Source organism: Agelaius tricolor, unplaced genomic scaffold (genome assembly GCF_023055355.1).
Source record: "Agelaius tricolor isolate 1412-34295 unplaced genomic scaffold, bAgeTri1.0.p SCAF_6, whole genome shotgun sequence".
Lineage (NCBI taxonomy): Eukaryota > Metazoa > Chordata > Aves > Passeriformes > Icteridae > Agelaius > Agelaius tricolor.
The window spans coordinates 37,836,712-37,849,670 of record NW_027269266.1 but is presented as its reverse complement, the minus strand read 5'-3'; the positions used below and the strand labels follow the sequence as shown (position 1 = coordinate 37,849,670).

The 12,959-nt window shown below is 34.4% G+C and overlaps 1 protein-coding gene across 1 annotated transcript in view; it reads left to right on the top strand.

Moving 5' to 3' along the window:
• NEK10 (NIMA related kinase 10) overlaps nucleotides 1-12,959 on the top strand; it is an 82,338-nt gene that overhangs the window by 43,995 nt on the left and 25,384 nt on the right. The window contains 4 exon segments of the mRNA XM_071429910.1: nucleotides 1,339-1,367; nucleotides 1,655-1,784; nucleotides 2,194-2,264; nucleotides 5,143-5,356. Of these exon segments, the coding sequence (XP_071286011.1) occupies nucleotides 1,339-1,367; nucleotides 1,655-1,784; nucleotides 2,194-2,264; nucleotides 5,143-5,356 (444 nt within the window).

Genomic DNA, 12,959 nt, shown 5'->3' with positions numbered 1-12,959 from the left:
TTATTCTTTCTGTGGCTGCTACACAGCTTTTTCCATAGTTACTTAAATTTGGCTTGAATAATCTCAGTTTGGTATTTTAATTAAATTAATAATGTAAAATAATCATTTTTAAGTTGATCTTTCTGTGGATGAAAATTATCCTTAGAACAAAGACTAAAATTGAATTCAGATTTTTTTTCTGATTAGGAGCATGCTTAGAACTTAACTAAGATAGGGGCTTTGCCTTATTGAGCTCACCATCTCTATGATAAGTCGCAGTATTAATGTTTGCTAGTAGACACTTTTAATACACAAAAAGGAAATTTTCACAAAGACATCTAATGAATTAGTGTCCCAGACAGTGTGATTACAGAAATACTGTTATGTCCTAAAACAACATTCAATACCCACTCTGTAATTATGTAACAGCAGCAGCAAGATTCAAAGAAAATTGCTTATTAGATTTGACCCAAGAATCTGTATCTTGCTTGATAATTTCATCAGGAGAGTGTGACCTGTCAGTCCCTCTCACTTCCTTGCACTGTGACCTCTCTTCTCACTTTCTATGGTAAAGTTCATGTAATTAATCTTATCTTTTGTCTAGGGACATCATCCCATATATTTTCAAAATCTGCATTTTGTATATAACAGCAGGATATCCTCCAGCATCATTAATTGAATTTACACAGTACCTCTGAGCACCAAAATAAGGCATTTTACCAAAGATATCAGTACTATAATTATAAAGAAAAAGTGGCTCCAAATTCTAAGCTGAAGGAAAAAGGTAAACAAGTTGGATTTCAAATTAATTTTACAGATGAAAGAAGTCAAGTATTTTTCTATATCTCTGAATGAAAAAAGAATCAAACACATTCTGTGATATGATCTTTACTTACTGCTAAGACTTGAACTCCAACACAGAACACACCTATTAGTGTAAATTGTTATCATCCAGGTTCATGAAAAGCACTGCACTGAGGAAGTTAAACAAAGGAAATAAATTCTGTTTTGTACTGCATCAAAATAAAATTACTGCCTTCTTCCATTTTCTTTAAAAGTAACTTTACAATGTTTTTTTGTATTATCATTTGGCTGCCTGCTGAGTGTGCATGTTACATCCTCACAAGGAATGCATTACAGTAGTTTTAAGAGGATGAAAATGATACAATGAGTCAAGTTCATTTACTTACATTAATAGCAAAACTATATCAATTATCATTCGAAATAGCGTAGTTGTATTCAATCTTTCTGATATCTGAATTATGAGATGAGATGCCATATTATCTGTTCTCTAGTCTGTTTTATTGAAATGTTATCATTGTAAACTTGTTCTAAATGCTGTAGTTCATGTCCAGTAAGTCCAAAGACAATGTGAGTGGAAAGGAGAAGTGAACAAAATGTAAACCCCTGGTCTTGTGAGAAAAAGTGCAGCAGAAGTTGAAAATCTATTAATTGTACTTCCCCTTAAAGAATTTGGCTGGTGAATGACACATATGCAACATTTTGAATGTAATTGTGTGTGTAATTATGTTGTAGTGAGTAACTAAATATTGGGTGAGTTGGGGGTTTTTGTTTGTTTGTTTGTTTTTTGTTTGGTTGGTTTTTTTTTAAGAAAATAAGCCTACTTCTAGGGGAATTAATAAAACACTTGTGGCTTGCATTGCTTTCTCCCTAGTCCTGAACTTGTAAAGGGTGAGCTGTATGGAGGGAAGGCTGATGTCTGGGCTGCAGGATGCATCCTTGAACAGATGGCCACTCTGAGCCCACCAGTTTACAGCACCAATATGCCCTCCTTGGCAACTGAGGTATCCACATTTTCCAGATCAACCTCCCAGTTATTTCTGCATGTGTTGTCATGATCCAAGAGAATTTATATTTAAGTTTATTGACACATAAACTGCTCTCAGCTCTAATGTGTGTGGCTTGTGAACAAGCACAAGTGTTTATCATTGCATGAATTGCTGTCTTACCATTCTAATTGCAAAAATTGCTTGTAAATGTTCAATATTGTAGCACTTTAACCTACAGTAAGTACACTGATGTGGATACCTGACTGAAAGAGACAGTCTGCATCTAAGTTGTTCTGCAAGTTAGAGCTGGTGATGTAATGCTCATCAGATAGTTTCAAGGGACAACACTTACCATACTGGATGCTGAAATAAATACTGGAGTATTTTTCTTCAACAAACTGTAGATTTTTTTTTTATTTTGCAGATAGTAGGGGCTGTGTATGAACCTGTGCCAGAAGGACTGTACTCTAAAAATGTCTCATTTACCATTAAGAGGTAATTACTCATTTTATTTCAACATCCTGCTCTAAAGATGTTTTTGTTTTGTATGCTTCCAGCAGAGATAATGTGACAGTTTGCAGACTTAAGCAACTGCCAATATTTGTCTCTGAATAGGAAATATCTTTGGATTTAAAGAAAAACAGAGCTATCTCCTTACACCAATAATAACATGTAAAATGTAGCTGCATGCATGCAACTGGAAAACTCATACCAGTATAATCAGGGCATTCATTTAGCCAGTATAGCCTTTATATTCAGTACTGAAATTTACATTTAAAGGTATCAGTGCTGTACTTAATTTCCTGCACATCATTTTTTTCCCAATAAAAATCCATAATTTGAGTAATTTTCAAATGCAGACTGTGGTCAAGGAAATAACCCTATCAGAATATGTTATTTATAGATCACTGTATGATCATGTTCATAGTTTTTTCTGTTTATTTGACTGATAGAAATATATTTTTCATTACCTTAGAATTCTGTTTGCACAGCAGCAGAGGTAACAAAGCAATGGAGGAAAAGATGAGCCTGTACTTGCTACACTCGCTCATCACAAATTTCTTAGCTATGTTTATATCTTCCTGGAGATAATGTAATGTGTAAGGCAAAGTATAGAGTGAATTAGAGATTTAGTTAGCTCCCTTGATTTTTCCATTTTAGAAAAAAACCCAAAACACTTAGTATAAAAATGCTTATACTTTTTCATTCAGATATTAAATTCTGTCTCTAAAAAGCATGTAACAAAAAAGGTTTGTGTAAGGTTATAAACTAAGGTTTTTATAGTATGTTTTAGTGTACAGAAAGGTTTCTGTTACTTAAAGACCTTGTGGATAAAGGACAACAATGGAGAGTACAGAAGCTAATAGAACTAAATTTAAGTTTAAGAGTTTTTGAAATGAATTTTAATGAATTTTAATGAATTAAAATCTTAACATTACACAAGAATTTTTCTACATATTTTACAGGCATAAAGTTTTTCTGTTATTGTTAATTTTTGGGGGGTTATTGTTTTTAATAATATTTTAGATATTTTAATAATATCTCATACTATGGGTTAAATCTTAAATGATTTGTTATGTTTAGGTTTTTGCTTATGCTTTGTGAGCTATTTAGAAAAAATAAAAACATTAAAGAAAAGCAGTAATAATGAGATTTTAGTTATATAGATGAGGAAACATTAACAGATAAGATGTTATTTTCAAATGACTAAAACAGAACACGTTTCAAAGATGAATATTGGAAGTAAAAAAATAATTTCTTGATAATGATTTGAAGAAATATCGAAAGCTTCTTGTTGCAGCTCTAAATTTTCATTTAGTGTTATCATTACTATTCTTTAGTATTGTTATTAAAATAGGCAATTAAAATAGTTTTATTGCTTTAAGCTTCTAAAGAAAGTATGGCTATGGATTCTATTCTGGAATCATAGCCATAAAATTCCTTCAGAGTTGAACATCAACCTACTTGGTGTTTAGTCATAAATAATTTTTAGATGCATGGGAAATGGATATAGGACTTATTAAAAATCTCTTCCAGCTCCCATTGGTCTTGGAACTTTTGCCAGTTTCAGTGAATTAAAATAAAAAATCAAAAGAAAACCCTAAGCCAAAGTATTTTTTAAGGGTGAAAACTTGCACCTCTTTAAAATAAATACAAAATTTAAAGTAAAAAATATTTTTAAAGTTATGAAAATTAGTGAAATTAATCAACACATTTAAGCAAATTTAAACAAAAATATTAAAATCAAGAAGTTCAAGCATTGTAAAGCATTTTCAAAAGTGCTACTATGCGTGTCAGTTGTGTTTTACTTAGAAAGAACTGCTGTACAAATCAAAAGTCATTGTATGACATTTTCTTTGAAGAAGAGTATTGGGTTATATGTTTGTGTTAGCAGGTCAATGGTGCTGTGCAAGTAAATCGTAGTAAATTACAAGATTCATTGGAGTTAACAGATTTAAGACACTTTTTAGTACATGCACGACTGTCCCTAGCAGCTTTCCTGTCCTACGTTGCATACACTGCAGAAAATATTTTGGGGATTTAAAAATAGACCTAATAATACATTATTACCATTACTAAACAGCTACCTAGGGTGCCTTTAACATAGGCCTGTTAAAGTATTTTAGATTGGAAGGGACCCCTGGAAGAGTCCAGTCCATCCTGCTCAATGCAGATACAATTAGATCTGGTTGCTCACTGCTCAGGGTTTTGTCTGTGCCAGTTTTGTATTGAAGGATGGAGATTCCACAACTTCTCTGGGCCCTCTGTAGTGTTTGTCTGCCTTTGTGATTAAAAGTAATAGTAATAATAATAATAAATTTTGCATCTATCCAGACTTCCCTGTGGTTTAACTTATGTCTCTTGGCTCTTGCTCTAACACTGTGCACCCCTGAGAAGGATCTGGCCATGCCTTCCCATTATGCAGGTAGCAATCAGATCTGAGAATAGGTGATCCAGGTCCCTCTGACAACTGCCCTGCCCATGTATCCCTGCAATTAATTCATTGTTCACAAACCTTTGGAAAATGCACTCTCTCCCATGATCTAGGTCATTAATAAAGACATTAAATAGTGCCAACCCAATCCCCCAAGGCTGACTCCATCTCTCCCATCCCAGGAGAAGGCCCCAGAGTGTGTCTGGGAGTGCACAGCCACAGTTCCCAGTAGCAGTTCAGTTTGGGTCAGTGTCAAGGATAATTGTTCCAGCTGATGCTGGAGGCTGAGCTGTGGTGTGGCAGCACCAAAGCTGCCCAGCATCAAACTGTCCCAGGCAGGATGAGGGAGCAGTGCTGGCTGGCATAACTCCATAAATGCCAGGGCAGAAATTCAGTGGTGGAAAAGAAACAAGTAAATAGAGAATGTTTTACCTGTAGCTGCTTGACTCCTGATGGAGAGGCACGTCCAGACATAGTAGAAGTCAGCTCACTTCTGCCTCATGTGATGATGAAATATCTGGAGTTTTTATCCACTTCTCATCTCATGCTGGAGAAGAAACTGGATTGGGAGAGGAGACAAACCCAGTGGTACTTCATGGAGGCTAATTGAAATGCAGTAACTTATCACCATCAACTTCCCATTTTATCACAAGTAAGTACATGTATTAGCTTTACTTTTTGTTATTGTTATTTGCCATATCTGAGAAAATAAGGTGCAACAAAGCAGAAAATGAATCAAAATTAAAAGACACATCCTTCTGTAACATTTTCCATGCAGGCTCTTTAATTTATTTTTAACAAGGTATTCGTTAATTTTTTTTGGACATTCTTATGCAGGAAAAATGACAGTATCTTAAAACCCAATGTCATTCTGTGTTGGAAAATGTCATTGTTATGGAGGTTCTTACCTCCAAGTTTTTGATAATACCTGATAACATTTAATTATTATGTGAGTGGTTTGTGACCAGGAGAATATACACTTGATTAGGGTGGAACAAGTTGATAATCTTGTGTATGATTCATAAACAATGACACCTAGAAAATGGAACCTACAAGAATAAAATTTTTAATTACACATTGCAAAATACAGACCAGTGGTGCTGATAAGGTATTTGTTCATGTTTTCTAACTCTCTGATACAGTTCTGCAGAAATACTTACAGTTCTTCCATTTGCTTCAGGCTGTGTTTTAAGCATCCTTCATGAAAAACATTGGTAGTTTATCTGCCATATATAATCTCAGAGAATTCATTAAAAATACAAGGACAATGCTTTTGTGTAGCAAAATTGCCCTTTGAAAATTGTTATAATAATTCCAGTCTAAAGTTATAATTTACACAGCCACTCTTGTCTGTTCAGATATTGCATCTCTTAGATTCCTTTTGTAGGGCTCAGTAGCTTATACAAAGAACCTCTGTGTAGGAAAATGGTTTTCTAGAACACTTGGTACCAAACATTCTAGTCTTCACCTTCCAAAAATAAGTAACTTGTGTCAATAGTTAATATTTTTTCAGGAGTTTTTTTACCTATCAGTCTAAGATAATTATTTATATTGCACCATTTTTTTCAATAAAAAAGAATGCCAAAACCTGCCGGCAAACTGTAACAAACCACTGCCTTTTAAATGTAAGAAGTATTGGTTTGAAAGAAAGATACAGAGTGGGATTTGTAACTTAAAATACTATAAGCAACTTTTCCCATGTGTTTTTCATTTAAATTTTCTTAACCTACAGATTTGGAAGCTTGTTGTATGCCATTATCTTTTGTATCTTGATATAGTCATTCTCTTGCATAACTGCGATGAAATTTGCAAAAAAATGTGCTATAGATGTAAAGATGCTAGATTTAGGATTTTGATGCAGTTATTGTGTCTTTGAGAAAAGAATGCCCTACCCAGATATTTGTGAGATATGATAGAATGGATAGTTTTACACAGAAGTTAGAATAGTTTTGTTTTGTATCAATACTTGGAAAATACACCTATCTACAAAACTGCCTGTGTATTTTAGGCAATAATGGCTAGTTTTCTCAAGGAGGAAACACTGAAGTTCTAGTTCCAATTGATATTTTTTTATGCATATTAAAAGAACAAGAGATTCTGACAAAGATCCAGAACACTGAAGAAATGGAGGGGAATATGGCTTAGTAATGAGTCCTAATGTTGCAAATTGTTGTAAATAAGAATAAATCAGGCTAGGATCTTTCAAATTTCAGAGGCATGTTACAGGGCTTAGAGACAGAAAGAGCCATGTTGTTTCTTTCTCCCTGGTATTTAGGAAAACTTTATAAAGTTGAAGGGTTTCTAATAAGGAGAATAATTATTCCTGAAAAGTGTGCCTGTTGAAAAAAAAAAGGCAATGTTCTGACTAAAAGCGCTTGGAAGAATTTCAAGCAGCTGCTCCTGAAATAAAAGCTCTGTGAGATGTAGATGGCCTAATTTATCTTAGTCAAGTCCCCAGCAAGTCCACACCCAAGTAATTTGTCATTTTTCCATGGTGCCAGAGAATTTGGTGTTTCTGCCATGTAGTTCAATGTTTTGTTGGAGCCAGCTAGCTTATATGCTTTCTCTACTGAAATGTACTTACGGCCTCCTTTTTCATCCCAGTTGTGTTACATTGTGAATGTTTCTGAAATTAGGACTGTACTCTCTGTCCTTGTATATGGAACTGAAGAACGGAGATATTTTGGAGCCAGAGTGGAATTTGTTTTATAAGTAGTTTAAAACTACAGTTCGGTAGCTGGTAAACAGGCAGTTGAAAGGCAGTCAGTCAGTTAGTTACCTTGTGTGGTAAATATACCATAAAATCCATTCTTGAAAATAATCCCACTAAAAAGAATCGTCATCAGCTCCTCACACAAATTCTTATATTTCCTAGTTTTCCCCAGAAACTATTTATGTTAGAGCAGAAACAGATACAGGAGTGGCAGGTGTTTGATAGAGTTTGTGTGTTCAGTTCTGAAAGGTTAAGGTTGCTGACAACATGTGCTACAGAAGATCCAAACAATTAAGTATAATGGCAATAATTCTTTCTTATTAACATTAATAATTCATGTTGCACCTTTCATTTCAAGGTGATCAATACTATATTTTCATGCTCTGGGTAGGAAGAGGTGGAAAGGAAAAAGGTAGTTTGTATAAGGTCCAAACAGACCAGTAGCAAATTTGAATTTTCTGTGTTCCAAGGCAAGTATAAGTCTCAAAACAGTAGTTGATCTAGCTAATGAATTGTCTTTCTAATATTTTCCTTTGAAGAGATGAATGTATAGCCAAACAATGATTTGATTGCCTTTTGAAGTATATAGGTTTGAAAAATGGATTTTGTCTGTTTAGAAAACAGTGAAAATAAGTCACTTTTATTACTTTGGAAACATGTGTTTCATTACATGGGCATCATCCATTATTGTTTCATTTACTGTATATATCCTAAAAGGTTTTCAACTTTTCTCTCATTGCCACATTTTTTTAATGTAAAATATGTAAAATATACATATACCTAAAACAATATAGAATGATGAATATTCTGTTCAGTCCTGTCTTTTGAATGTGGTAGAGGAAAGTATAAGTTTTATAATTGGAGTCCATCAGCTGGAAATATATGACAAAATATGAGCCATTTGTACCTTCTACTGCTCTGAGAATATATTAAAAATGGGCAGATATGGTAGACATTCCACAACAACTTCCTTTTCTCAGTTTCTGTAGTTCTGATCTATGCATAAAGCACATATATTCTGTCACTTTCTTTCTCCGTGCCTCTCTGTGTTCTTTGGGAGTTTATACTTATTTTCATTTTTGTATCAATGATGTCACTAGAATACACATTTCATTTTAAAATTCACATATGCAAATCTGTGTATTCAGATCGAGTTCCCAATTACTCAGAGTAATGGGGATGATGCTTAGCTAGTGGGAAAAGTAGGTTCAGCATTTTTTTCTGATCTATGGAGTGTCTCCCCATTCCATGTTAGTTGGGGCTAATAGGGAGTCAGAATTCATTAACTGTGCTTGGTTTGAGCAGGTTCATTTAGGTTGCCCTTAGCTGAGTGCTTTGTCCTAGTGTTCAAATGCATGAGAATGCCCATTAGCAAGGCTGCTCTCTGCATTTTCCTGTTTTCACACTTGGACTGGTCTTTGCCTAACCCAGCATTGTGGCATATAGACCACAGTGACGCATCTTCTATCTAGATAGGATTTTTAGCTGCAGGTCAGCACTGGCCCTCCCAGGCTAGGTCTGTAGGTATCGAGGTGCTGTGCTACTGGACTAGGTTGGTGCAGACAGAAAACATACTCTGATTATTCCTCTTGCAGGCAGCTTGGCTACAGCCCATGCTAGGAAGTCTGCCTATCTCTCCTGCAGAGGCTCTTCAACTATTTGTTGGCTGAAAATAGTAAATGAAGCAGTGTAGCTGTTTTCAAACTATATGTAAATGACTAAATTTAAACTAAAGAACCTGACCAAACCTGAAATAGCTGATGCAGTTTCCTGACCTTTATCTCTGACATAAACCTTCATACTCCACATCGAGATGAGTATGAGTTGATTGTATTTTGTATTTTTGAGGATCATAGCTATATGAAGGACCAAGAAACAGAACATAATTTAACTGGTTTTTCACCCAGTCATTTTTCTCCATGTCCAAATTCAGTTCTGCTCTGCTGGCAATTGTTGTGCTAATAATCGTGTCAGTTTCTAAGCATCACCACATGCATTGCAAAGTAGTACTTAATTAGCAATTCGATTTGAATTAATCAAGTTCTTTTGTTAACTCAGAAAAAGACATAAAGATTGGATTAATGTTCATTTTAATTTCCTTTGTGTTTAGAAATAGATTTTGTGCCATTCAGTGCATAAAAGATTTTCTTTCTTAAAACCGTGTCTGTGTGCAGCAGTTGTTTTGGTGTTGGTTAAAGCAATGAGTATGCTTGGGTTTAAAACACTTGGCATGCAACAGGTTATTAATATTTCAGAAATATAGTCAATATAGAACATTAAAATATTTTTGTTAAAATTATCACTAAAACTTGTTAAATTTTTATAAAATAAAAATGTGGATGATCATGACCATGCACTGCTGCATACATATCCTTTGGAAATGAGCGAGGACTCAGGAATGTCATGAAGACTTCTACAAATTGTTTTCTAATTCTTCCACCTTTCACTCCATTGTAACACCATTCTGTTCTGCTAATTAAGTAGCAGGTACTAGAATTTATGCCTAAATTTTAAAAATGTTGGTGTGATTAAAAGAAAGGAACCTGTTAAAATTTATACTATTTAACTTTGGAGAATAAAGTGACAATACAAGAACTGTTTTGAATGTATAATTTTTTAAGAGTTGCTGAATGTTTGTTAGTGCATCAAAGCTTTTTAATAGAATTGCAGAATGTAAGGGAGGAAGAGTTGTCAAAGATTATCTTGTCCACTTCCAAGCCTTAGAAGTCACTCCTGACAGGTCTTTGACCAGTCAGTCTTAAAAATGTCATGTTATAGAAACAGTTTGGAAACAGCAGAGATGCAAATACTGTCTTTACAGTCAACAGTCATATGTCTGATTAAGTATTTTTTTTTCATATGAAGATAACATTTGCATTTAGTCTGATGCTTGCAGAAAATTTTGGTCTTTGCTTGAAAGGGTTTATACTTCATGTATGTCTGGTTTCCAGGAGACATTAGATTGACCTATGCCTGTGCACCTATGGGATGTATATGGCACCTGGAATTTTCAGACCCAATCTGAAGTGTCATACAAGGGCTCTGATAGCACTGAGTGCAGAATATCCCCAAAAGCTGTTTGCTGTGTGCATTCAAACCTGTTACACAGTGAAATATGAACACATATTTCTCTCTACAGGATCCCAGATAGATGCAATAGTTAAACACTTAATTACTGAAAATTTCCTCCCCACAGTGGAAATATGTAAAAGTTATATATGGTTTTTCTTTTATGTTGTATCCCCCAGGTTTTTTTTCTTTTTTTTTTTTTTAATTTTATTTGAGCTGAATAATAAAAAAAGTGGAGACAGAGAAGGAAAGAAATGAGAATAATCAGAATTCTACAGACCATGACTTAAGAAGTAAGATTGACATGATTTTAAGTGTAGTGATCAAAATTGGACCTAATTACTACAACTGAGAATCTTCTTGATACAAAGCAGAAAGAATACAAAATTTTCAGAATCAGTCTCTTTTTATATATCCCAGTATGATGTCTACTTTTCCAGAACAGCGTGGTATTGTAGTATAATCAGTTTCTGATCCAGTGAACTCCCGATGTCTTTTACTGCAGAGCTTCTGTCACCAGTCCTTCTCTAGTCTGTGCAGTTGTATGGTTGTTTCTTCTTGCTCACAGAACTTTGCATTTCCCCTACTTAAACTTCATCAGTTCTTTTAGCTTGTCCAGTTTCTCAAACTTCCTTTGACACCCGCTGTCACTTTGATTGGCGCAGCTCTGTGTATGATGTATGTGCTGCAGTGTGATATACGATGTGAATGGATCACAGTCCGGGCACTGCTAATAGGCACTCTGTCTATCCGTTATGCAGATTGTCACTGTAATTCAGTGACAACATTCAGTGCTTTTGGAACAAGGTCAAAAAGGAGCCTGATAAATTGTGCTCACTACCCATTTTCAGTTTAGCAAACACTCAAAGTAGTTACCAGGTTGAGTACAGTTTTTATGGTCAATTATTCAGCCAACTGGTCATGATTTTGTCTAGCTCACACTTCCTAGCTTTCTTCTAGGACCTTATGAAAAACATTGTCAAAAACCTTGCTAAAACCCACATATGTAACATCTACTTCTTATTCCTAATGCACAGGAGCTGGTACTGTCTTACTGAAAAAGATATATTAGTTTAGCCTGGTTTTTCCCCTGCCAATTTCATGTTATATATTACTTTTTTATTGGTAGTTTGCCAGTGGAAATAGGTTGTAGTTTGTTCTTGGTTTTGTTTTTATTTTTTTTAAATAGAAATTCAATTGACTAGCATAATGCTGTAATTGTAAATGTCTCTAATAAAGAAGATTAATTAAATGTTGTTTGCAAATGCCACTAGAGAGCTCTATATTTCATGAAGACAGAAAAGTTAATTATTCTGGACAGCAGTATAACAAAACAGAGCTAAATAAAAGATCAGTATCTTTATTTTATTTCAACCTACTTTTTTTTCCCCTAATAGCTTTTAGATTCCTGTTGGAAGTCAAAAGCAGCAATTCAGGTTTCACTTTTCCAAAAACAAAGTATATCTCAATTTTAGTGTTGATAGTTACCAATGAAGAGATAGGGCAAGTATACAGGATCTGAATGAATACATAAGTTTTCTTCACAGCTGGGACACAAATTTCCAGAGATGATTTTGCTCAGTAATAATAGTAGATGAATGCTGGAAAAAAATATTAGTTGGTTCATAATTTGAACACTTTTTTTGTGGGAGACTTTCTTCCTAGCTTTCCTTTTCAGCTGTGTTCTTTATACAAGAAGGCAGAATTGGTTTCAACAATAATCTGATGAATGGGGAAACTGAGGCACTAGTTTATAAGGAAAATGTGAAAATACACTGTATCAGCTGATGGAGCCTCCAGAGAGAGTTGTAAAATACTGGACTCTAGAATCAAGTGTAGGTATGAGCACAGTTCAAATGAATAAATATCAACTTAATTCCTTTTTCAATGTTTGGGATATTTTGAATATTCCAGTTTCATAGACAGATAAGCATCTGTCTTTCTCCTTATCTGAAAGAAGCTTCTCTGAGACTTCACGGCATATGAAAATGATTGTTTCAATGTGTTGGCATACACTTTTCTCCATGAACTTACAAAAAAATTGTTATTTATAACCTTATATCCTTATGTAGGTCATTTTGGTCCCTCTGCTATGGTGAGCAAAAGTGACACTGAACTTGCCTTCCATCCTCTTCTAGTCAGGGTACTTTTGTTCTTCTAAATCAGCTAGTGTCTTACTAAAAAGAGAAAAAGCAGTACATAATATCACTTTTAAATTTATTACCAATTTTCTAAGTGGAGCAAAATATATCACAGCAAATTTATTTATTATTCTCAGATTAGTAATGAAATACTATGGTTTTCTATATTCAAGTGCTATGTAAATGGACCAGATTTTTTTTCTAGACAGGTTATAGCTTTACAGTTTGTATAACTGCTTTAACACTGTAGGATATGTTCCACTGATATTTTAAGAGTTTCTGTAGTAGGTTTGTCCATTATTTTCAGGTTGAGGTCTATGGAATTCCGTTCA